The following is a 26,361-nucleotide window of genomic DNA, read 5'->3' as shown; positions in this document are numbered from 1 at the left end:
TACTCTCACGCCAAGGGTTTTTAGAATTTTTTATATTGCGTCATTATTTATTATCCTCAGCACTTAGAGATTGTAAATTATTACCAAAACAAAAAAAACTTGTTTACGTTACACTCTTGAAAAGTCTAAGCAAGATATCTTTATAAATTGATGCATTATTTGACGAATAAAAACTATCTATGAAACATCAACAAACTTCGACCCGCCGCCATTATCAAATCAGTAATCTCACCAACACATACAGACATACTATAGTAATATCAGTACTCACGTCTCTGAAGTGGGACCTCTGCGACGGCTCACCATTTCTCACGATTCACTTGTGATAATATTATTGTTTAAAACTTCATTATTTATTCAACTTTTATTTACAGTTTCTTATTGTATTATTTATGTTTATAGTTTTTATTCGAATGGTAGACTTAAAAACAGGAATGAATACACAATGCCACATTCCACTGGGAACACATATCGAGCCATTTTTCTGCGGTTTTCTTTAAGTTTTGTATTCGCACAAATATGGCCGGCTCTGTATGGCTTGGATTGTTTTGATGTTGCCGGTATTGGCTCAGACGTAATGGTGTGTCATGATGAGACGAATGAGGAGTTGAGTCGAGTTGAGTATTTTTGAGGTGTTTTGCGATTAATTGTCTTATCACACATAACTGATAATCGGAGAAGCTCATACCTGAATTTTTTATGCTGTTGTGAATTTAACAGATTTTTTTTTTTTTTTTTTTTTTTTTTATTTTTTTTTTTTTTTTTTTTATTTTTTTTTTTTTTACAGTATTACCGCACAAGAGTCCCAACTGCTCCCGTCTGGAGCCAGTGAGACTATGGCATCCCCAATTGGGGTATGTTGTGAGGCTGAGGGTATTGGGGAGGGGAGGGAGATGGGGAAGAGGAAGGTGAGGAAGTACTTGGCTATTCAGATCTGGTCACCAAACACGGCTAAAGCCATTTCAAGCAACGTTTCAATTCTGAATGGTGGTCTTACACCAGGGCGATACTGAGAGTATCTTCCACTCTGGAACGTGCCGCAAATATACTATATATTATTTTAATTAATTAATTGTGAAATAACACAAATTAATCAAATAAAATTTATTTGCGCACGCCGGGTTCGAACCCGCGACCTTCGGATCTGTAGTCAAAAGCGTATACCACTAGACCACGCCGGCCGACATAAGATAGATATAAGAGATATAAGATAGAGACAATATTCCCTAATTTGGTCATCAGACAAGTCGCGTCGAGCCATGATAGAGGGTTACACAAAAAAAAATATTAGGAAAAACGACAAATTAACACAATAATTAGTTTCTAAACACAGATAATTAAAATAAAATGTTTATGATTATTTTTTCACTCGAAAGGCGGATATAACAACTTATTTCATTTAAAATAACAAAACATGTTGATTAACACAAAACTTATTTGCACTAAAAATATGAGTAGTTAATAAAAACAATTTGTTAAAATAATAACGTTAGAACCACGATTCGTTGCAGATTCTAAGTATTCGCGAACCGTCAAGATAAGAAGGAACCACGTGATTCACTAACACAGCTACGCGCGCGCGGGGAATTCAAACACTGAAAGGGGAAATATTGTAGTCTCCAGTTTGACGAGGTCTTTCATAATATAAACAAAATCATTTGTCACATCTGTGTAGAGATGTCGCTAGATAAAGGTTCAAATTATTTTTTAAGCCCGAGTTTTGCGCCATCTATACAGAAAGTTCCGAGATATCGCAAGATGAAATTAAAATCACGTATGATTGCGCGCGGCAGCGAGGGCCCGGAATCTTGAATCAAACATAGATGCGCACGGCAGCCTCCGGGTTAAACTAAATATACCGGCCTGAGAGTAGCATTCTTGTATTGCCTACAATATATCCTAATCACACTTTTAAGTTACATAATTGTTGGAATTTGCTCCGAGTTTCAAACCAATTATAATGAATATAGAGTAACTGATTTAGAATATAGATGGCGCTAGTTTAGTTCTTCTTTAAAGGCAGCGAAACTAGGTTATTTAAGTTCCAAATTTGATTAGGGAACTCACTCTTCGATAGTTTCTATAGTTTCTCTTCGATAGTTTCTAGTTAAAGGAACGCAAAGCGACAATTATATTTCGCTCTCCTTTGGTGGAGTGATCTCCACAGAGTGTCGGTAGCAATATAAACTTTGGAAAAAAACATAGCAATAAATCGGTGTAATTTCAACTTCTCTAAAGTGTTTTATTTTAAAAGAGGAATCTACCCTTTTGTTCACAAGTCCTAACTTTTTACAATAATATTGTTGTGAAATTAAATTTGTTTACTAAATTTAAGAAAAATGGTAGAACCTGCAGACAAGCTGCGTTGCGTGACTTTTGTTATAATTATAATTTTTTTGTTATTACTTACTCAAATTATTTTGATATAAATGTTATTTAATAAAAATAATAAATAAAATAAAATAAATGTAGTAGTAAAAAAGTCTAAATTAATATTATTTATTTATTTGAATTTGATTATTTTGTGCTTTGTATCTCTCTGATATTTAATTGAGGTTATATATGATTCGAGATTTTCACAGCCAAAAGTATTATAGTGATTTATTTTTGGGGTATTACGCCATGTTGCGCTACCTCCTTCTTTAGCCAACGTTTCGGATAGCATTATGTGTCTACTTTTGTAAGTCATTAGCTATAAGTTACTAGTTATAAGTCTCAGTATGTAGTTACCCATTAGGGCCATTAGTAATAAATATTAGCTGTATGTTATTTTAGGTAAAAGTGATAATTTATAGGTTTGATTAATTAATTTGTAAAGTGTCCTTAATGTGATTTTTCCAAGAAACCGTTGCTATAGAAAGTAATCCATCTGATAGTATTATTGTCCCAGCGTCTGGACGATGCAGGCCCTCTGATTGGTCAAATTCATATTATGTGATTCGGATAAATTCTGCATTGGGGGTCTGCAGGCAAAAAATACCAATCTGCCCCTCAATTTTAAGCAACCGTAAGGTTCATTTCGGTTTGCAGGCGACTGGATACAAAAAAAAATAAGACATTAAAAATTAAGACACGATTTCATACTGAAAAAGAATCGCCACATGTAATACGATATTTCTTCAAAAATATCGTTTCTCCTCATATAATTTTTGGATAATATCGAAGAAAATATGTTTTAGAAAGTTTATAATCCATTGGATTAATTAAATTACAGTGAAAATTATCCACAATTCCGTGATTACGTTTGACGTTTGACGAAAAAAGCACGCGTTCATTCAATATGGCCGGCAATAGCTGGCCGACACAGAGCGCACCTCTGGCGGTGTAAAAACTAACCAAATAACTGGCGCGAATATTTAAATATGCAAAATTACTTGACCATTAAGCGTTTCATAAGAAGATTTCTTCTGGAAGTTTATTTAAACTTTGCAATGACATTTTTCATTATTATTTATAATTTTTTTTGCTTATTAATTATATCTGATTTTCTATTGACATGTTTTATAATTTCTAAAATTTAAAAATTATTTATTTGCGATGCTTTAATCCTGATTGTTTATTTATATCTTAAGAAATAGGGTAAAAATACCGTTTGAAGAGAATATGTTTAATTTTTTTATTTAGTATTTCAACTTTCAATTTATTAGAATAACCGTTATTAAATGTTATTTGTCTTATGAATATATTGTTTTATGGTTTTATGCATTTTTTTTCAGGTCTTAAAATACTTCACACAGGATATAAAGCATCACAAATAAATAATTTCGAAATTTTAGAAATAAGAGAACATGTTTATAAAAGTAGATATAATTAACAAGAATTTTTTTTTATAAACTCTCTTTTAAATATTTTCCCACTTAACTGGTCTTTCATATTGTAATTCCTAATTCTTATAAACCCAGCCTACTCTTACCCCCCCCCCCCTCCTTCCACTTCTTTTTTCCAATTGTAATCTATATTTAATTTTTGACTTCGGTGTATACTTCGTTCATGAAACATGTATTGGTTGTATATAATAAAGTGATGTTAAAAAAGTTATTTGTTTTTTAATAAAATAAAGTTTAATAGGATAACATTATTTTATCTATTTCCATTGTATATCAATGCATACGTACATAATAAAATGTAAACATTATATTTATTTATTAATTGGACAATTTGCATAGCGCCGCTTTTGTGAGATATCACCTCAGGGGCGCTATATTGTAATAATCTACCTTTATATATAGATTTTTACTCTCCTGATGAAGGTGTATATATATTCTAACTTTAAACTTTATTAGATACAGTAACAGTTTTAGGTAAAGAATTACCACCAGTTGGAGTAAAATTTACACCTTTTAATTAAACCGACTGTTAATCTCATCGCACAATTACCCTCATTTTATTCATAAACACGGGTACAATTAATCAATATGTAATAATCTATTATTTCAGTCAACTTTGTTATAACTATCTTTAATTGTTGTGACAAACTATACGATATTGATTCAACTTATAGACATTGACGGTTGTAACACATATTTAAGCACTGCAAGTCTCCTATGAGCAAATTATATTAGGTACCATAACAGTTAATATCAGTGCCGTGGAAGAAGTGCCGCCCGCAGGGCCTAGCAGCAAAAACCCGCGGAGCGGGTTTTTAACTGCTAGTTTAGTATTATTATTCTTACCAGTGCGGTACAGTGGAGTCAGATGTATGAGGAGATTGGCCAGTGCAGAGAACAGTACTGGGAACATTACTATAGCAGCGGATCGGTAACCGGCACAGGTCATGATGAAGAGAATCAGAGTCCAGGGTATCTGGGTAGCCACCAGGTTTAATTGTGTGGTCATAGATAGGGATAGTCCTCGCTGTAATTTAAAAAAATCATACATAAAAAAAAAGTTTTATACTAGCACTGTATCAAAATATAACTAACCGTTGGAAATAAGAGTTAGATGCCGTCAACACCCCATTCTTTTACTGAAAATTACAGCGACACGAATTTTTTTTAAATTTTATGAGGATGCTGCGTGAGTTAACAAGAGGAGCAACTGACGAAATTAAACCAACCATTGCATCATCTGTACGCAACACTCAAACGGTTGATACACAACTGTTGAACCAACCAAATTGAGTGATCTTTAGGGGGTTTTATCAACACAACACAACGCAACGCGGTCTTTGCACCAAATAAATAATAGGAGTAAATGTTTATTCTTTGTGAACGATATTATTCATAATTTGTGATCTTTTAGTTGTGTACTTTCCTACTACAAGTCTTTGTTGATTTTTCTATCCGATACAGCCGATACATTCAATTGGGAAACTCCCAACTCTTGGAGTTGGAGCTCCCTAACATTGGGATACCCTAATATTATTAGGGCTTGTTATTTACTACTTTTGTTAGTGTTAGCATCAAAGTCGGTGTAATTTTCTGTGGTATCCATATATTTTAATAGTATTTTTATCTTTTTTTTCTATCATGCGGAGATATGGAATTTTTTCGCCATTAGAAGAGAAATAAGAGTTTATCCCAGTTTGTTTCAAATAAATACACTTTTTGGATAAAATCCTAAAAATAGACAAAGAAAAAGTGACGGTTCCCACTTCGTTTCAAAATTGAAATGTGAAAATATTGTAATAATTACCTTCTTGTCTCTCCACCAATCGATAACAACGGGTACAATTCCGCATCCAGCCAAGCAGGGGCACCAGAACAGTGGGAAGATAACCCACACGTTGCTGTACCACGGCATGGTCAGAGACGCCGAGCCATCAATTATGGCGGCCATTATCACGGTGGCCAACAGACCCGCCAACATGCCACCAATCCTGGCTCCCACAGCGTACGCCAACTCAATCCATGCCAACCCTGAATGTCATTCATAAATTGGTTAGTACAATGGTTAATAATGGATTAACTTCAATTTATAACAACTGGACATCGAATTATATGCAAATTTAAAATATGCATAACAAAAACAAAGAACTGCAAGGTTTATAAAAATATCAGATTTAAGAAGGTCAGCTAGGGTAATTCCTCGAAGGGAAAAATGCTTTCATTGTATCAGGGTTCCAGGGTTGTTGTTGGTTTTTTTTATTGCTAATTTATTAAATCTTTGAAATACAGTAAAATAGGGTGACTTTAATCAATAATGTATTGTTTAAACTATTGAATTATGTACATTTTTAAAAATTGTAAACCCATCGGTGAGGCGACTGATATAACATGATTTTATAAGCTTATTACAATGATGCGCCAAACCCAAAAAAATTTGAGAAAAAATTCCTGTTCGGTTATTATACTGATATGCTTTACAATATAAGTGACATGACCCTATTGTAATCGTTGAGGAATTTATAAAATGTAATTAAATTTTTCTGTCACTGAAATCTTCTAAAAAACAGCTTCTTATTTAACCAACAATATGTTTAAATATAACTAGAAATCAACTATCAATTGATTACCTGATTAAAAGTCATTAAAAGAAGCGAGTAATACCTGAGTGGTACCTAGCCAGAATTATTGCAAATATTATAGGCGATGATCAAAGTCGTCACATGATTCAGAAGTCGCCCCGTATTACGGTACGGTATTCATACAAATCATCCACCCTTTTGCCGAATACCAGCAGATTACAGTTATTGCTTATCTTGTTTGTAGAGCGGAACTTTTTATTCCATTTCACTGGGCAATCTCCAGCACGCGGTTAATAGATTATAATTTTAAAAATGCATATAATCCGGTCTCAGTTTATGACTAACTATGAGAATAATTTACAAAATTCTAATTTTAAATTTAAATTATTGGAAACTGACATAAAAATATTTTGAATTTAGTGTAGTTAAGAACTTCAAACGATGATAAAATTATTCATTATGATTATTTATCAAACATCTGAGATTAATTTTGAAGATTTAAATTTAAAAACAAACAAAAAACTATGGACAATCATTTTAAAATTATGTGAGGTATAAGTGTTACTAAAAGTAAAAATATGTTTAATGAATTAAGCAAGTTATTATAGTTGTTGATACCAACGCTAAAATAGAAATTATTGTCACCCTTTTTAGCCAACATCCATCCGCCAACCATTTTTATAAAGCCATTTTTATAAACTATCAAAAAGCCTTAAAAATAATTTAGTGATTGCAGTAAAATCCATGCTTAGCTTGTTTACAAAAGAGAAAGCAATATTTTAAATATTGAAGCAACATTAATAATCAAATCACATTAGAAAACACAGTTATTGTCGCAACTACAAATTATTAACGCCTGGATCTTCCGCTAACTCTGCGCTATTGTTGCAATCTGTGTTTTTCTAATAAATATTGCATTTAAAAAATTTGAATGTTGCTTCATATTTTGTCTGTCAGAAGTAACCACCATTTTGTATAAAGAAAGCAGCATGCTTAATAAATAATTTCCCAGGAGATAGTAAAGCAGAAACTATATAAAAAAATAAGTATGACTTTTCAAGCCAAGATATTCTATCTCCAAAATCATTATTTGAAGACAAACTAAGCTAAAATTTGAATTATTCGGAAATATGATATAATATGTTGAAATATGTAAATATCTCTGGAATGGTGTGCATTTAGAGATGCCATATATTTACAGACACAAATAATCTGGTTTCTCCTCAGTGCATAAGTAATTTTGCACCAAATTGTGGAGATACAATGTCTTGGCTTTAAGTCATTGATAATATACAATTAAAAGTAAGTAAGCATTTACAGTTAAAATAGACAGAATGCATATACATATAAAATAAATTTTACAGTTTGAATAAAAATAAGTGGTTATTTGGTAACTTAACTACTTATTAGATTCCGCATTTCTTTTAAGAGATAAGAGATAAGTAATACATAGAGCAAAGAGAAGTAACAGAGATTTAAAAAGAAGATGCACAATATAATGTTAATAGAATAATACAAGATGTACAGATTAATGTGACTAGAAAAATACAAGATGTACAGAGTAATGTGAATAGAATAATACATACAAGATGTACAGAGTAATGTGAGTAATACAACTAACATAAGTTTGAGAAAGAGAAATGTTGATATCTTTTAAGCACAAATTTTCCAGATGCTGGAATTAATTTTGATATTGAATAGAGAAGCACAGAAGATAGAAATAAGGTAGAATTATAAAAGGTTTGCTGAGAATTCCCACAAAGAAGAATGTATTCAATGCGGTTGAATTAATAATTTGCATAGGAAGGCACAGAAGATAGAAATTAGAGAGAATAAAGAAGAATTTTTGCTGAGAATTCCCACAAATAAGGAAGGAGAAGTTATTCAATGCAGTTTAAGTAATAATTTGCATATGAAGGCACAGAATATAGAAATTAGAGAGAAATAAAGACGTATTATTGCTGAGAATTCCCACAAATAAGAAAGGAGAAGGTATTCAATGCGGTTGAATTAATAATTTGCATACAAAGGCACAGAATATAGAAATTAGAGAGAAATGAAGACAAATTATTACTGAGAATTCCCATAAATAAGAGAAAAAAAGAAGAATTCGATGTTGTTGATTCAATAATTTGTATATTTTTACAGGGGTTTTGAGTGAAAATACTCGGTGTTGGGAGGAGTATTGCTTTACTGTCTGTTGTGCCATTTTCCACTACATTCTCTTCGTTTTTAGTGCTAGTCTTCCGTTCAGCATTTCGGATGGATTCATCACCTAAACATGCATTGGGGAACTGTTTTTATAAACATTTGTTAAAAAATAAGTCAGTAGCCTAAAGAATAAATATTCATATTAAGGGGGTATTTCACTATGTCGGGCTAAATATCTGACTAGCTATCCGTTGGCTGGATTTAAAGATCAGAATAACTTCGTTATTCAACGGCGACCGTTTCACCATTGTTTCGAACTTCCGGATAGATAACACTCGAAATAGTCTGGCAACATCGCAAAATGTTTGCAGTTACTCCATCTACTGCCACGGCTGTCATGCGTCACAGTCCGTACACCGCGAAGTGTGCATTTGTTTGGTTATGTTATGTTGATTATCAGGTCATTTTAGATAGATTCGTGTCGAATTAATACATTGTTTCTTATTTTGAACACAATCAAATAATTCAGGATGGATCATACAAGCATTCAAATTCATTCTACAAAATTCGACTCACTTCTCAGCTGTTAAACTCGGAATGTTTTGACGCCATCTTTGATTCGAGGAATAGCGCCTAACGTGAAGTTCGAGCACTGCTTAGTCAAATCTAACTTTAACCCGAGCGTTAGCGTTATTCAGATATAGTGAAAACGAAAAAATGACTAATCCGCGGATAAGTGCTTGGTCAGAACATAATCAGAGATAGTGAAATACCCCCTAAGACTTGAAAGATACTTGAACAGAACTAAGGTACCTACCTATCCACTGATCAGATAACCATAGAAGTGTGATTTGACAGACAACCGATTTTGCTAATTTTACATAAGACCTAGATTGATCTTCTGTTTGAGAAAAAGTATTGGTATTTGAAAATGTTTGACCGATTTAAACGAAGTAAAAGAAAATTGACCTTACTTCGGGCAAACGACATATCCACAACACGCTTTCATTGGTTTATCCTTCAGTGCTTATGAAAATGACGTTTCGAGGTAAAATAACTGCGATAACCTAGAAAGTCAAGACAGTGTGCAAATTTCACAAAGCAAGGGTATGAGAGGTAGTGTTACAATATATATAATTTATTTATATAAAAGAAAATATATGTATAATACATATTTAAATGGTGAATCTTAATCCATCAAATAGGTAGGTACATTAATGAATAATCATTTTATTAATTACTTAACCACATCAGAAGGTTCTATCGAAATAGGTACCTTCTTAACACATTCTGAAATTTCATCAATCATTTAGACAGCTAACGCATGTTGCAAAGATATTATAGATCGGTGATTAAAAATAATCTAAATGATTCATATTATCAAAATTAGTCTTAATTTAAATGAAGTATCTTTTGAGTAAGTATGTGAACACCTTTACAATGTTACATAAACTGTCAAACTTTGTTTTTTATTATTTGAAAGCAAACTCTTGGTGTAGCATTAAAAATAAAATAAATTACATAACTTGGTTTTATATCACTATTTTTTCATTTTTTAAGCCAACCGGGTTACGTTTTGGCTTAAGTTTGATCTTTGAATCTAAATAAAATCGGGTCGACATATAAAATATAAATAAATGGTGATATAAAATAAAATAATATTATACACTGGACTCCCTTTTTACATGGTGCTACATTCCTTGCATGTCCTCGCTACTCAGTATGTACTACGCGCAGAGAAGTATGCGGAAAGTGTGGGGGAATTTCGTGCGTGGGGAAGAAGTGAACATAACGTAGAACGAGCTCTACAATTTCAATGTGATTTGCCGCTTGTATGGCTGGTTACCAAGTCATACAAAGAACTAGAAATAGAGTCAGCGATCGATAACCGAATTTTTGTTTAAATCCAGTAAACACGAAAATTTGAAAAGAAATGTTCCACAGGCTCAGCGACGAAAGCGATGTCATACCAAATGTGTGTAAACGGGTTTGTCTATTATCTGATAGTGATTTTGTTTTTTGATATCCTGAATTTATTATAATACAAGGAAACCTATCCACTAATATTTAACGTATCTACCGTGGAAAAGGGGAGTCCAGTGTACTGTGTTTTAGTTAATTATTCTAGTGCAAAAAAAAAACTAAATAAAAATGCCTGTTATTTCAAACAACATAACCTCATTATTTATGAGTCTAAAAAACAACACAAAACACTCCAAACTGTAGATAACATAATGTCTAAAGGCGTGTCAGTGAGGGAAAGGAGATGCGGAAGAGGAAGTTTGGAAAGTATCTGACTATTCAGATCTGATCATTTAACATGGCTAAAACCATTTCAAGCAAAATTTCGATTCGTCTTTCCCCAGGACGAAATCGAGAGCATAGGCTGGGGATTATGCCATGTACATACTTAGTTTCACGGTAAATCTGTAACTGGAAAAATCATTCATCGACACCTTTAGACACAATTTTATCTCGTACAAAAAATAATAAGCCACGTCCGAATAAAATGTGTGTAAATTACCTTGATTGCTTCCGCTGTAAGTTCCCTGTGCATGTCCATTCATTTTTCCCACGTGTGAGTACATGGCACTGTTAGTCTTTACGTTATCTTTGTTGAATTTCTCGTTCCACAGCTCTCCAGCTTTGCCCATTGATTGGGGCAGCCATTGCCCTGCAATACCGTACATATTTATGAAATAATGTTATGCTCCGTTTTACACTTGATTTTATCATGTTTAAAAAAATATATCTTATTTTAACACCTCTTTGTAAAGTTTTATTTTAATATTAGCTCCACAAAGGAAGCTCTGAGTAAACTAATTTTACTCAGGGCCTATGTCATCTTTGAGGATGCTGTGTGGAATTTCAGTTGCTTTTTGATCTTCGGCTTGTAAAATACATTCATTGAGTGGTTTTCCGGTACATTAATACCAGATAGCAACTTCACAAATGTAAATAAAATATATAAAAAATAAATTGTAAATATTTCTCAATCCGAGCTAAATAAAGGGTGACCGGTACCTATCTGGTTCGTGGTAATAATTTTTCTTGTCAAAATGTTCTCAGTAATAGTGTCCCCAGTTAAAATGTCCCCGCTCAAAAGGTTCCCTGCTAAAGTGTTCCTTAGTCGCACAGTGGAAATATCACAATAACAATAAATACATTTATTAAAGGGTTGGGTTAAGTTAGGTTAGGTTTGGAACATTTTGGCAAGGAGCATTATTACTGTGCACATTTTAACTGGGGAAGTTAAAACTGGGAACATTTTGACAGGGGACATAGAACCCAAGAAATATAGACGCAAAGAATAAAAAATAATGATCACTTATAAAGAAATACATAATTCTTACATTCAGACATGCGACCAATGAAGACCACCACACTGAAGATGGATATGAGTATCACGATGAGGTTGATTGCAATGCCAGCTCCCATTGAGTACCGAACCATGAACCATCCCAGGTAGTCGAAATACACCACTTGTCCCTCTGAATGTTCCTGGTAACAAAGAGTCCTGGTTAATATCTCAAAAATGTGTGCTTTTGGAACAGTAGAGGGGTGACTTGACAGTATATTAGGCAGACCAGCATACAAACTATTCTGCAGTGGAAAGTAAAAACACAGTATCTTCCTTGAGACTTTCAACAAAGATACTTCGTTTTTACTTACCACAGTAAATACGGTAAAAATACAGTATCTTCCTTGAGACTTTCAATTACATTATCAATAATAATTATGAACTGTATGAACCCCGTTGCATGTTATAGAAATTTGTTATTTTATTTATTAAATTCGTGGTTATAAACAAAGTTATTATCATTCCTAAAATGGGAATCCTTCCTAGTTGGACAGTCAAAAGCATAAAATGTAATCAATATTATAAAAAATAAAAATAAAAAATAAAATATTGTTTTATTTCATTAATATATTGAACCAAAAAGTGACTGCTTTCTACCATAATTTAAAAAAAATAAATTATTATTATGAAACTGCGCGCACAAATGTGAGGGAAATATCGTCGACCCATATTACTCCAAATCGCAGCTACACATTATTTCTACCTACGCACCAAACTTTCATTGCACAGCAGCTTTGATAGTCTGAACAGTTTGGTCATAGTGGTCAATGACAGTCAGAACGCTTTCATGCCTTCTTGTTACTTATGTCTATGACCTCAAAGGTCAAGCGACATGTTTAAAAAATTTACCTGGATGTTTTCAATCTCTGGAGCAAATCCAAGTGCTCTAATCATGGCCAAGGTGTTGTCTCCCATGTGCTGGTGGCTACCTGTGGGGATGTACTCCTCCTTATCATATATGGTATGATAGGCATATCCATTGCGACTAAAAGCGAAATCCAAACCTGTAATTAAAAAAACATACATATTTATATATAGCTCTGTTTTAATATTATGTGAGGTGATATTTACAATAAGTTTTTCTCGTGATCTTACCAGGCATGTTTCCATAGTCTCTGAATATTCGGTAGTCGGAGTCTGAAGGAAGGGCTCCAGTTTGGAAGAGTTCTTCTCCAACAATAAGTCCATGAGGATGGGGTGCGTTACGAGCATAGTACTGGAAGAAGTCACATTCAAATTATAAATTATAGAGCAATCTTTGAAAGTGTACTAGTATCGTAGCCATTAGGGAATGCAATCCGGTATACCGGGATCCCGAAATACCAAGATCCCGCAGACATTTTGCGGGACTAATCTCGGTCGAAAATTTTGCGGGTTCCCGCTGGACTGGTGGGATTACAGAGAAGCTTCTACAACTGCATCGACGTCCAGTTCTTCCACATCGGGTCATTGTGAACCTCAACCATCAACAAATAAAATCACTGACCATTTTTCAAGCGAAAACAATACCGTCGAAAAGAGGGTATCACGAATGGTGTTTAAAGATGGTACACCATTCCGAGTTTTCTGTACCTCGTCGGATTTGCGAGATCTTTTTAAAGCCGGGGGTTTTAACTTAACAACATCGTCTAATTAAATCAACTTAATGGTTATGAATTGCAGCAAGACACTAAAAATGATGGTTATTCAAGATCTTTTAAAGCTGAAAGAGAGCAACTACAGATTTACCCTCACTTACTCTGAATTACTTCGAGTCCGGTGGAAAAAGGCACATACCTTCAATTCTCTTACAATGCGCTAATGACTATCGTGCCAACCAGCGTGGAAGCTGAAGGAGCTTTTTCAGCCGCTGGCTACCTTGTGTCCAATATCAGAAGCCGTTTATCAGATGACACTGTTAATACTTTAACTTTTTTACGAAGCTATTTCCAAAATAATGTTTAATTAAACTTATGATGCTCATTGTACAAGAATATTGTTTAACGTGTGAAAGTTATTATTTATATTTAAATTTTAGTTGTGTTTCAGTTTCAGTGCCGGCAATCCAAGCGTTTATTTTATTTTCATTTGTGTACATAGATTTCTTTTACCCACCTCACTAGACAAAGTCTGTTCCGAGGCGGGTATGTTATGTCTTATCTTATTCTTTGCCAATTTATGACTTAAATTTTACCTATGTCAAACTAAAGGTATACCTATTAATAAATCATTTAAAATGTCACAAAGAACTTGTTTTATTATAGGTATAAATTAAAATTTCTAAAAACGTGGTTGGTAGATCGAGGTATTAAGTCTTTATTATACGATTGATTAGATATCTAAGTCCACTCTACTGGATCCCGCAAATACCTGGATCCAGCGGGACTAATATTGTTCAGTCCCGCAAATACCTGGATTGACATTTTCTTGCGGGATTGCATTCCCTAGTAGCCATATTATGGTCATATTAGTGTAGTTCCAGTACCGCGGAAGAACCATTTGTTAAAATGTTCAGGAGATACAAAAAACTTTGCAATTTTATCAATGAAAAAGATTAAAAAAATGATTTAAATGCAGTTTGTTTTGTAATAGAAATTTTTTACTGTCATCTGTGTCTATGTAAAATTATTTGTGGCATAGAATTATTTGTAATAACCTGTTCGTCACCATGGGCACATATATGTGTGCGAATAAACCGTGTTCTCAGTGCTACAAACACACATATGATGTGTGTTAAAAAATCATATATATATATTGCTGCGTAGTCAGTGATGTTAGACCGTCACGCAACTCTGTCTCTGTACACACTCCTTGCTTCATTCGCACTCATACATAATTTCACAGACTGTTGACATGACTCGACCGAAGTATTTGATCGTGCCATGTTTTCCTCTGTTGACCCCGACTTCTATCAACTTAACTTATACATATGTCAGTGTTTAATGCAGCAGCACGGCTCATAACCGGGGTTTCAAAATATTCGCACATTTCAGAACACCTTTGTAACCTTCACTGGCTCAAGTGCCCTGAAAGAATCCAGTACAAACTGTGCTGGATGGTGTTTAAATCCATCAATGAAATGGCCCCACCCTACATCTCTGAACTATGCGTTCCGGAAAACACTGGTACATATGAGGCAGCCAACTCTTAGATCAGCAACATCATCAGCTGTAGGCAGACTGATGGAACCTAAGCGCAAGCCAAATACTAAGTTTGGTGATCGCGATTTCGGTGTATCTGGGCCGAAGGCTTTGAATAAACTCCCTCCGGAACTAAGATCCATAACAAGTCCAACAGAATTCAGGTCTAATCTAAAAACTTACCTTTTTAAGCTGTCGTACCTTTAGATTAAATATACCATTCCTAAGAGAAAGTCCAGTTATATTCAATTTTTCAATTAAGTCCTAAATCCTGTATCTAAATTTCGCCAATAAACAATTAGATAATGTTAATTAAGTGTTAATCTCAAGTGACCTACCAGGTAAGTATTGTACTTTATATTTTCTCCATAAATAGTTAAGTAATAACATAGATCACTGAAGAAATGTATTATAAGTTTGTACAGCGCCCTTGAGGTGATTTTGCACAAAAACGGCGCTATACAAGTCATCCAATTATGCTTCCGATTTTGTTGTCCGGGTTAAATCTTCCCCATAGGAAAAACTAAACCCTTCCACACACTTTTCCACAAATGATTATCTAGTCAATCAACATTATGCAAGTACATTATATAAGTAAAATACATACAAAACAATACAAAAACAACAACACGTCAAATCACCAGAGATCAAATGGGAAAAAAAAATTCACCGACTCCAGATATTTTCATATCAGAGGGTTCGGCTAGGTAGAACTCCTAATAGGGCCTATAAATCCTACTGATCCCTCAACATAAATATTTAAAAAATCTTTCGTTATCCTACATGTATTCAAAATGACCGACTTTTGCATCTTTATATATAAATTTTTTGATAGATCTAATACGTATTATTATTATTATTATGTCGCAATGACGACTTATAGCAAAGAAGTAGATGATTATTGCTTACATTGAAGATCCAAGAGTTCTTGGGTCCCGACTGGAAGAGGATAGACCTCCCTCCTTGCCCGGCGGCCTCCAGGTTCAAAACAACTCGACATGTCTTGGACCATCTATGTTGCAGGAACAAGTGAGAACCCTGAAATTAAATACAAGTCATTAAATAAGTATTTATTTATAAGTAACAATCATATGATATTAATTAAGGTTAAGCTACAAAAGTTTCTTATGCTTAAGATGTTTATTATTTGTAGCTTTATTATGTCTTAATATTAATTAGAAGGTTTTAAACAAAAGGGAGAGTAAGAGGAATATAGGATAAGGATAGGAGATGTCTCTAATAAATTCCATACTCATGTATTAATTTACGATCGTACGCTTTACTTCTGATCGATTTTACTGAAAGTTATTGCTATAAATGTCTGCATTATGAAATTTTGTGTTATACTGCACACATATTAAATTTTTTTGTACCAGAGTCTCACTCTCGAGGACGTCATCACAATCTTCTATATAGTAGAGCAAGCCGTACTAATTTATTTATGAACTCACCTGTGGGGAGAGCTACGTGCTTTTTGAATGCGGTAAATAAAAAAATAGATTTATTTTTTGTGTCCTATAGCGCATTTGCGAGATTTTTGGCAATGGCACTGCATAAATGGTACAATTATAACGTTTTAGGCTATATTACCTGTAATTGTTATAAATAAATGTACAAATTATATATAAATAAATACAAGCGGAATTGAGAAAAATAATTTCCCTCAGGGCCAGTGTCATCTTTGGGGATGTTGTGTGGAGGGTCTTTTGAGGAGAGGAAGGAGTTAACGGTCTTAGAGAAACCCAAGCTGTAGGAGGGAGGAAACACAGAGGGCGGCAAATCGTTCCACAGCTGAGCTGTTGACCTCAAGAACGAGTCGTAGAAACAATACATTATCATGTGACAAATGTCAACCCTTTACAAATGTTGGGATCAATGACGCTAGTTCCTCGGAGCATCTTTCATTGAAATACCGGTAGAACAGGGATGCCTGTGCTCTAAAAATTTCAATATGTGAAATCTTAGATATTGTGTTTAGCCCTGGCGAAATATCACCATTCAGAATAGAATTGTTGCTCGAAATGGCTTTAGCCGTATTTGGTGACTAGATCTACATAGCCAGGTACTTACCATCTTCTTCTTGTCTCATTCAGAATCAAATTGTTGTTTGAAATACCTTTATCCGTATTTGGTGACTAGATTTCAATAGCCGGGTACTTCCCATCTTCTTCCTCTCTATTTCAATTTGGTCACAAAATGTGGCTAAAGCCATTTCATGCAATCTTTCAGTTTTGATTCGTGATTATTCATCAGGGCGGTAAGTGAGAGAATGAACTTTGATAGTTAAAATGTGTACCTACCTGTAATGAGGTCTCTTCAGCCCCATTGAATAAGAAGATAACGTTGTGTTTAAGACGTGTTTCTGACTGCGTTAGAACTCTCACTATCTCCAACATCACAGCGCAAGATATAGCATCATCAGAGGCACCTAGATAAACAAATTAAAATCAGTACTAATTATTATTTTACAAATATTTTGGGGAGATCTTTATATTATATACATAAATAAAATGACTACTGGAGTTTAATTAAAAAATATATAACCATAACTGAAAAAATTAACTAACTAACCATCAGAGATGTGCAAAATGGGTACCCAAAACCATTTGAAATGCAAAATGGAAATGGGTCAAAACTTTTCCATTTGAAAATGCAAAATGCAAAATGGTTTTTAGAAAAGCATTTCAAATGCAAAATGCAAAATACCTATTTTCAAAATGCATTGAAAATGCAAAATGGTTTCTCAGGTCAAACATCGTACCCTTAAATTAAATATACCAATCCTAAGAGAAAGTCCAGTTATATTCAATTTTTCAATTAAGTCCTAAATCCTATATCTAAGTTTCGCCAATAAACAATTGGATAATGTTAATTAAGTGTTAATCTCAAGTGACCTACCAGGTAAGTATTGTACTGTATATTTTCTCCATAAATAGTTAAGTAATAACATAGATCACTGTAGAAATGTATTATAAGTTTGTACAGCGCCCTTGAGGTGTTTTTGCACAAAAACGGCGCTATACAAGTCATCCAAGTATTATTAGTATTATTTATTATTAAACAATTAAAATAATTATAGAATTTTTAAACAATTTTGTCATTTAATAATGGACATCAATGTAGAACAAACATTATACATGATGGTAAATCCAAACACCACGACTACAGATTATGAAACCACAAAAAATTTGCGCGGGACTAATGTTGCCAAACTACATAAGTAGTTTAGCGGGTTTAAATGTGAATAAAATAAAAAAATAAAAAATAAAAAATTTCAAACCAGGAAAAAAAAAAAAAAAAAAAAAAAAAAAAAAAAAAACGTAAAAACATAGAAACTATATCTAACATTTAATATTACAGCGTCATGGGCCCATGTTCAGTATTTGAATAAGTATTTTTTGTAATGGTTTCACTCAATTGCCAGGGCTCCTACCAGGGAGCAACTTGACAAATGGAAATTATCTCTCATAGCGAGGTTGAGGACCGACTGATATTTGGGGCTTATGAAAAATAGATGAGTAGAGATAGTAGGAAGAATGTTGCAAAAAGCATTTCAAATGGAAAATGCATTGAGAAAAGCATTTAAAATGCAAAATACAAAATGGTTTTTAGAAAAGCATTTAAAATGCAAAATGGAAAATACCCATTTTGCATTTTGCATTTCCATTTGAAATGGATTTATTTGAAATAAAGCACATCTCTGCTAACCATCAAGGATTTTTCTTCCAGGGGTAGGTGGAAAGGATGGACCACCACTAACTCGGTCTAAGATTACACACCTTGCTTCATTCAAATTCATACATACTGCTGCGGTAAGTAAGAATATAATGTATGCTTAATTACCACGGCATCATTCATGGCAAGATTCAAGTATTTGATTCACTCCGTGTCGTGTCTTTCGAGAAATATTCACCTTAATAATAATAATAATAATTGGATGATTTATACAGCGCAGTTTTTGTGAAAATTATTCCTTTCTTCATTCTTTCTGGATGCCAAAACCATCTAAGCACACATTTCTTAATCTTTTCGCTGCGCTTATGCGCCCTTGCATCCTTTCTGCATCACAAAATTTGAAAAACAGTTTTAAGTAGTTTTACGCACATACAAGCACATATCAGGGATCCCATTAAATTAAACTTACCATCACTGGTAGGTACTGAATCGTAGTGACAATTCACCAGGATTCCATTGGTTGTATCAGAGCCTTCTAGAATGGCCACGACATTCTGGATATTGTCGTAAACATTGGTGAACCGAGGGTTGTATTCCAGTGTGTAGGCTCCACTCCCACGTTGTGTCTGAAAATAAATTTATCACCTATACACTCAATTCTGTCTACATGATCACTTTTTACACTAGTACTTTTCTATAACACACATAATGGTAAAATCCATTCTTATTCGAATCCTAGATTTTCCCATCCCCGTGTAAACTCCACCCAATAATAGTGCAGGAAGAAACAATAATGTGTTTTATATTTTAATATCCTGGAGAGATTTTCATTTAATAGAGTTAGATGAATTAATAGAGTGAAGATAAATTACTGAGAGACGTGGTTTCAGTGAACTAGGTCCAGTGGACATAATTTAGGGGGCCGTTTATGAAACTACATATTTCATTAGTTTACACATATTCTTTGAACGGCTATCCTTTTCATAAGCGCTGCTACATTTTATGGTCGATTTGTATGAATATAACGTGTCTTATATCCATGTAATATCTTATTAATTTCGTCTGGGATAATCTTAACTAATGAATGTAGGTAATAGAAACAATAATAAAAAGGAAGAAAGTTTGTGGAGAGATGAAGTGAAATTTTGAATTCAATAATGTTGTGATTGCACGAGTAATTGGTGAATTATTTAAACTACTAAATGAAGAAGTGTAGAATGTCCGGTACGCCATGTTGGAATATTTACACAAATGGCGTCAGTGTATTATCAATGCAGAAGTCGGGGACGCCCGAGGAAGACATGGCACGATCAAGTGAATCAGATACTCGAGTCGGGTCATGTCAAGAGTCAGAATAATAGAAGAGTATGTATGAATGTGAATGAGGCAAGAAGTGTGTGCCAAGACCGAGTTGTTTGGCAGTCCGTCCTCTTTGCCTACCTCTGCGGCGAAACGGCGTGGTGGTTAATTAGTTATTAAATATAACTGGGATGTGATTTATCCAGTACCTTTTCCTAACCATAACTACTAGTTGGAAGCTGTTTAAAATATGAAACATATTGCAAGAAAATTGAGCAAGTTCAAGTGCTTTTGTTTTTAGAACCACGAAGAACGGACGAGTGTCGAATTCCGCTACACGCTTAATAAGTAAAATAATTATAAATAGCACATTGTTTTAACTAAATTACTACAAGAAATAACTATTCATGTCGTGGAAGATGTTAAAAGATGAATTAAAGTTCCATTTTTTTTCAATCAAAGTTATGTTTGAAGGTTAGGAAAAACGCTTAAATTATTAAAATAACCTAAACTAATAACCCAAAAACCTATTTTGTGCATGTTTACTTAACCGTTTGATTGCAATCGTCGACTTTCGTCGATTCGTGTTTTAAAGAAGATTGCCGATCGTCGATTTCCGTCGATTGCGTCAGTCGTGTTCTGATTCGCGCGTACGTTGGGTGTGGTGCTGCGGCGTTGGTAAATATTATTCTAATATTATCTTAATAGTTGTAAGATCGTAGTAAACCGTTTAAATTTCAGATTCATTGATTATTTTTTTTATTTTAGTTGATTGAAAAAATATAACGTCGAGGGCGTCCTCTGAAATGTCTGACAGTGGGAGCGACGATTTCCACTCCTCTAATTCAAGTTCGAGTAAGAGTAGCTCTGATGAGAGTGATGTAAGTGATGTCATACCTGAGTTACCCAACCGCAGGGTGCGAATTTCCAGTAATTCTTCGGATCGTGACCAAGAAATGGAGAGTAACACCGGAAATTACTCATTTTCAAATGTACCTCCCGGAACCAATTTTTCTACCGAAAATTCTCATTTTTTCGAAACGCCTGGACTTCGGGATCCTCCTCCGCGTGATTCTATATTTTAATATCATATTTTGATTTATCGAAATCCTTGAAAATTCAAAGAATTTATGGGGTTTTAAAAAAATATATAGTGTCATAAAAAATTATGTTTTTTTGGTGGCATTTTACAAGCAAATGTATGAATTTTTTGGCACTCAAACGGTTAAACACTTGACTTAAATAGTTGTCTGAAAATCGAGTGTTGTTTTTTAAAGAGCCTTTGCATGCAGCGGAATTCGACATGTTGCAAAAAAAGGCTAAAACAACACTTCAAATCTTATTTGAGCTTGAGATTAATTTTTATGACACACATGATAAAATACTAATGGTTTTAAGTGTGAAGTGCTACCTTAAGTAGGTTTAAAACTAACTTATAGAATGTCAACACAGGATATAAGTACCTACCTACATAATGAATAATGTGTATAGATGACAAATAAAATTTTCCAAATACGTATTTACTTATGTAAGTGTTTTAAACAACGGATATGTAGCAAAGATTAAGGTTTTTATTATTAAATACTCAGTCATGACTCAGTCTTAAAAATCGGTCATTCAAAAAATTGTGCCTTCTTCTAGGAAAGTTTAAGTGAAGACAAACATAATCATATCATAATCATTATCCCTGAAAACCTAAAAACCGTGAGTCAACCCCATTCCTTTAAAAAACAAATTACGAAATGGATCCTTACACACGGAATACATTACAACTACAATACCCATTCATTCTACACTCTATCAATTTAATCACCTTTCAGACAAAACATAATATATCCTTATTCCGTAACTTAGCAGTATAGTATGTACATAATTAATTAGTGTGATCTATTTACTAATAATTTCTCAAATTTTTCATCTTCTTATAATTCTCTAACTTCTCCATCCTCTTCTTGCAACCCAAACCGGCAATACATCATTTTTATTATTTCTCTATTTTATATTATAGTAATGTATAGATTCTATGTCCGCAAACTGTAAAATTCACCCGCAATAACACAGGGTCGTCCCTAGCATGGAGGGTGAAATATCACAAAAAACCACATGTACTCTCTAAATCATGTATCAATAAAATGGTGACCGGATAAATCATCAAAATGATAATTCATCACATCTTTAAAAATATATATAAAGTCATGGAAAGTGATAAACCAAAAACTTTTTTAACTGGGTTAAGTAGGTTAGGTTAGGTTAGGTTAAAAAAACTTTTTTTTTCATCGTTTTTAATGACTTTAAATCTCTTTTTAAATGTGTGTTGAATAATCACTGTGTTGAGTTATCATGGAACCCAATAAAATAAATAATATTTGAGAACTTACTGTTAACTTATAAGTAGGTACATAACATGTCATAAGTTTGCTCAAAGTGTAAACTTATTAAGTAAGTACATAATTAGTTAAATACTTTTTACCAACCCAAAATTTGGTACTTTAACTCAAATGTATGGATAAAGAAATTATTTATTTAAAAAATAGTCTTCACATATATTTAGTTTGAATACAACATCACAAAAAATGAAATTTGCAGAGCTATTTCATTAACAATTTTTAGGTCAACGCATTGACCTAAAAAGCCCTGGACGGAGCAATTCGAGAACAATTTGAAGCCGCGTGGTGAGGGGGAAGATGTATTATGGAAATGCCAAAACCTACAAAAAATTCTGGGGTTCTGAGCTGCAAGGAGAGCTGTGGACTCTGGCGCCTGTGATATTTGATTACTCCAACAAATTGGTGATCCTCTGCTTCTCCTGCATTCCACTTTGCCAGTGACCATGAGTTTCTTCATATTTGAGATCTTGTTTTGGCGTGCAGCATGTCCGAAATGGTTCCATGATATTTCATCAAAATGACAATTAAACACACCTTTAAAAAGTGATATAGAGTCATTAAAAGTGGTGAAACTAAAACTAGGTTAAACAGTTACCTATGTAACCTATTTGACCTAGTTTTTATTTCATCACTTTTCATGACTTTATATCCACTTTTTGTAGGTGTGTTGAACTGTCATTTTGTTGAGATACCCGGTCACCGTCTAAAATATCTTAGGCAGTCGTCCTACGGGTCGGTAAGGAATCGACCAAAACCGAGTGCTGTAAGGACATTGTATGTTGCAGGGTCTCTACACTCGGCAGATAAGCTATGCAGCTTCTGGTAGCTCGTAGCTCAATAAACTGTCGGTATTGCATTTCTCTCTGGCTCTAAGGGTCCATGTTTCCGCACCACATTTTATACGGCAGACAGGGTATTGCACTCACCGCATTGTTTAGCTGAAATAGAAAAACATTATTATTATAATACTTTTAATATCTTACCTCGTATTGCAGATTTTGCGAGCTGTGAGCTTTGCTCTTGGCTGCTTCCAACTCTTCGCTAATGATGGCTGGAGCCATGACCCTGTTTTGTGGTGTGCCGACAACCCTCGGTCCCATGCTGACCAGTCTCCGGAGGGAATCTCTTGATCTCTCGCCGCTGAATAGATAGTTTTTCTCAATCTGCAATTAAAAATGTTTTATTTTATTTATTTATTATTTAGTAGTAGTAATTGTTATTTAATATAGTGTTAACAGTTTAATTTTTTACCGCTTCCTGTTCGGAAACCACATATGGAAGGTGATGATCCAGAAGGTGGACTATGTAGTAGGTGAGGCATCCGATCAACAGAGCGATGATGGGCCATCTCCAGGACACGGAGTGGATGCTATGGTACACCACCTTCCTGGACTTCTCCACGCGAACCTTGTCGCTGTAAGGAATCGCCTCCAATCCCAGGTCGTTCATCTCGGAGATTTCCATCTGTTGGAGAAATTTGGCATTACTAACTAACTAACTTGAATCTATAGATAATAGAAACATAGATAATGAAAGTGTTGGCGACACTGTTGTGCACGCGGTTGCGTAGTAATTTATGGTTCATGCCACACCACCCCTATTTCTATTATCTATGCTTGGATTTTAACTAAATGTTGATCAGTCATCAGTTTAAAAATGTAGTATTAAAAAAAACCATTAGTTATATCTCCTAAAATAAATCTTTTTTTATAAACCACCAACTTTGATGACAAGTCTGTCGTCAAAGTTTTTTAAAAAGTCAATGTGTTATTTTTTCTCTAAAAAGATGTAAAGTTTATCTGAAAGATACTCTCAGTACTGCCCTGGTGAAAGACCATAATTCGGAATCCAAATATAGCTTCAAAAAAATTACGTTGTGTTTGGTGACCAGATTTAACTAACCAGGCACTTCCCAACCTTCGTCTTCCCAATCTCCTTCCTTTTCCCATTCCCTTCAGTCTCATAACACACCCCAATTGGTGATACCATAGTCCCACTGAATCCAGACAATTGGAGCAGATGGTACTCTTACGCAGTTTTCACATTAAAAAAAGAAAAGTATTTTTTTGAGGTATTTATCGTTATCCGATTACATAAGTCTATACTTTTGTATGTAATTTATTATATAGTTGTAAATTTTTATTCTGACAGTGACCAGTGCAGTACAAGGTGCAACGTTTTAATTATAAAATGTCATAATCTGATTCTGCAATACATATTTATATACCTACCCACATAATCGAAATTCCTTTAGTGCAATCTGAGATATTATTATAAAGTCAGGTTGTAAATTAGCGGCATTATTCAATATAAATGTTCGCAATCTATTCATATAAAGAAGAATTTCTGAGGCAGACACCGGGCGGGCGGCATTTGTTTGATTTTTATAAAAATATCTACAGTATTATTCCAAGATTTATGAAATTTTGACATTCAAAACAAAAGGAACGTCACTTATGAAGTTTGATTTAGAAAAATTAATTTCAAGCAATTGTCAACCGTTGAATATAACCGTTGAATATAGCCGTTGAATATAGCCGTTGAATATAACTGCTGAATATAAGCATTTGAAATAACTAAGACCTTGACACAAACACTAACTAAAACTATATTTAATATTACGGAGTTGGGACTGTTATAGCGATCATCAATAGTTTTATTTTACTTGCCACCGGTTGAATCGCTTTTATAAATCGCTAGGCGACACGTTTCAGCTGTATCGGATAGGAAAATTCACAAAAACGTCTGGCAGGAAGATAGATAACTTACACATGGTATCATTTACAAAATATAATTTTATTTATTTATTTATAGAGCGGAGTCAGTTAACATAAAGTTCTCGTGAGCATTTAGGCCATAGGCCCATTGTACTATCTCCCATTTTACCTCAATCCTTTAACAGTCACCCGGTCCCTTTTATAAAGTTCACCAGGGTTGTCATTGAATATGTGGCTATGTCTTCTGGTTCCACAATGTGCCTTCCCAGGTTTCATCTCTCCTCTCCAATCCCCCTTGGTTCCCTGAAGGCCCCACAAGGGAAGAGGAAGAGAGCAACATCATCAGCTGTAGGCAGACTGATGGAACCTAAGCGCAAGCCAAATACTAAGTTTGGTGATCGCGCTTTCGGAGCATCTGGGCCGAAGGCTTGGAATAAACTTCCTCTGGAACTAAGATCCATGATAAGTCCAACAGAATTCAGATCTAAACTAAAAACTTACCCTTTTAAGCTGTCATACCCTTAAATTAAATATACCATTCCTGAGAGAATGTCTAATTATATCCAATTTTCCAATTATGTCCGAAACCCTGTATCTAAATTTCGCTAATAAACAAATTAGTTAATGTTAATTAAGTATTAATCTTAAGTGACCTATCAGGTGAGTATGGTACTGTATTTTATTTCCATATATACTATATAGTTAGTAATAACATAGATCATTGTAGAAATGTATTATATATTTGTACAGCGCACTTGAGGTGATTTTGCACAAAACGGCGCTATACAAATCATCCAAATATTATTATTATCTCTCCACTCCTCCCCTTTGGTTCCCTGAAGGCCCCAGAAGGGAATAGAGCCTTACACAAAGTATAAAATGTTACATCTTTTTATTTATTTGGTGCCAAAACTACTGAAAACATTGCAAAATCATAGACTGCGTTGCGTTTGATTAAATTATAGTATGTACTACCTTCGTAGTACTGATATTATCTCTTATTATTTCGTATTTCCAACAGTAAATGAAAATGTTCTTCAACGGTGTTATTCCAACGACTAGTTATACTTTGATTCAGAACTAGATAACTACTAACAAGTATATATACTAGTTTTATATTTTTATTTAGGAAACAGTCATTTATATATTTGGCATAAACAGCAATTATTTACAATATTAGACCAATAATGTTCCATTAATTCTAGTCGTTGATTCAATATTTGCACCTATACAATATATTTATAAA

General features: G+C 33.9%; 1 protein-coding gene across 1 annotated transcript in view; it reads right to left on the bottom strand.

Annotated features, from left to right (window-relative positions):
- LOC149411887 (endoplasmic reticulum metallopeptidase 1-like) overlaps positions 1-26,361 on the bottom strand; it is a 48,713-nt gene that overhangs the window by 14,889 nt on the left and 7,463 nt on the right. Inside the window, exons 2-13 of the mRNA XM_089646441.1 lie at positions 23,650-23,862; positions 23,382-23,561; positions 19,182-19,338; positions 17,338-17,465; positions 15,947-16,075; positions 13,014-13,134; positions 12,768-12,922; positions 11,911-12,058; positions 11,082-11,231; positions 8,553-8,681; positions 5,635-5,858; positions 4,674-4,854 (exon numbers count right to left, since the gene is read on the bottom strand). Coding sequence (XP_089502567.1) covers positions 4,674-4,854; positions 5,635-5,858; positions 8,553-8,681; positions 11,082-11,231; positions 11,911-12,058; positions 12,768-12,922; positions 13,014-13,134; positions 15,947-16,075; positions 17,338-17,465; positions 19,182-19,338; positions 23,382-23,561; positions 23,650-23,862 — 1,915 coding nt within the window. The remainder of the gene's footprint in view (positions 1-4,673; positions 4,855-5,634; positions 5,859-8,552; positions 8,682-11,081; positions 11,232-11,910; positions 12,059-12,767; positions 12,923-13,013; positions 13,135-15,946; positions 16,076-17,337; positions 17,466-19,181; positions 19,339-23,381; positions 23,562-23,649; positions 23,863-26,361) is intronic.

The sequence above is a fragment of the Hesperophylax consimilis genome, chromosome 24 (assembly GCF_061612785.1).
Source record: "Hesperophylax consimilis isolate HC1 chromosome 24, BYU_Hcon_1.0, whole genome shotgun sequence".
Lineage (NCBI taxonomy): Eukaryota > Metazoa > Arthropoda > Insecta > Trichoptera > Limnephilidae > Hesperophylax > Hesperophylax consimilis.
Note: the sequence above shows the minus strand (reverse complement) of the source record. Positions and strands in the feature narration are given on the sequence as shown.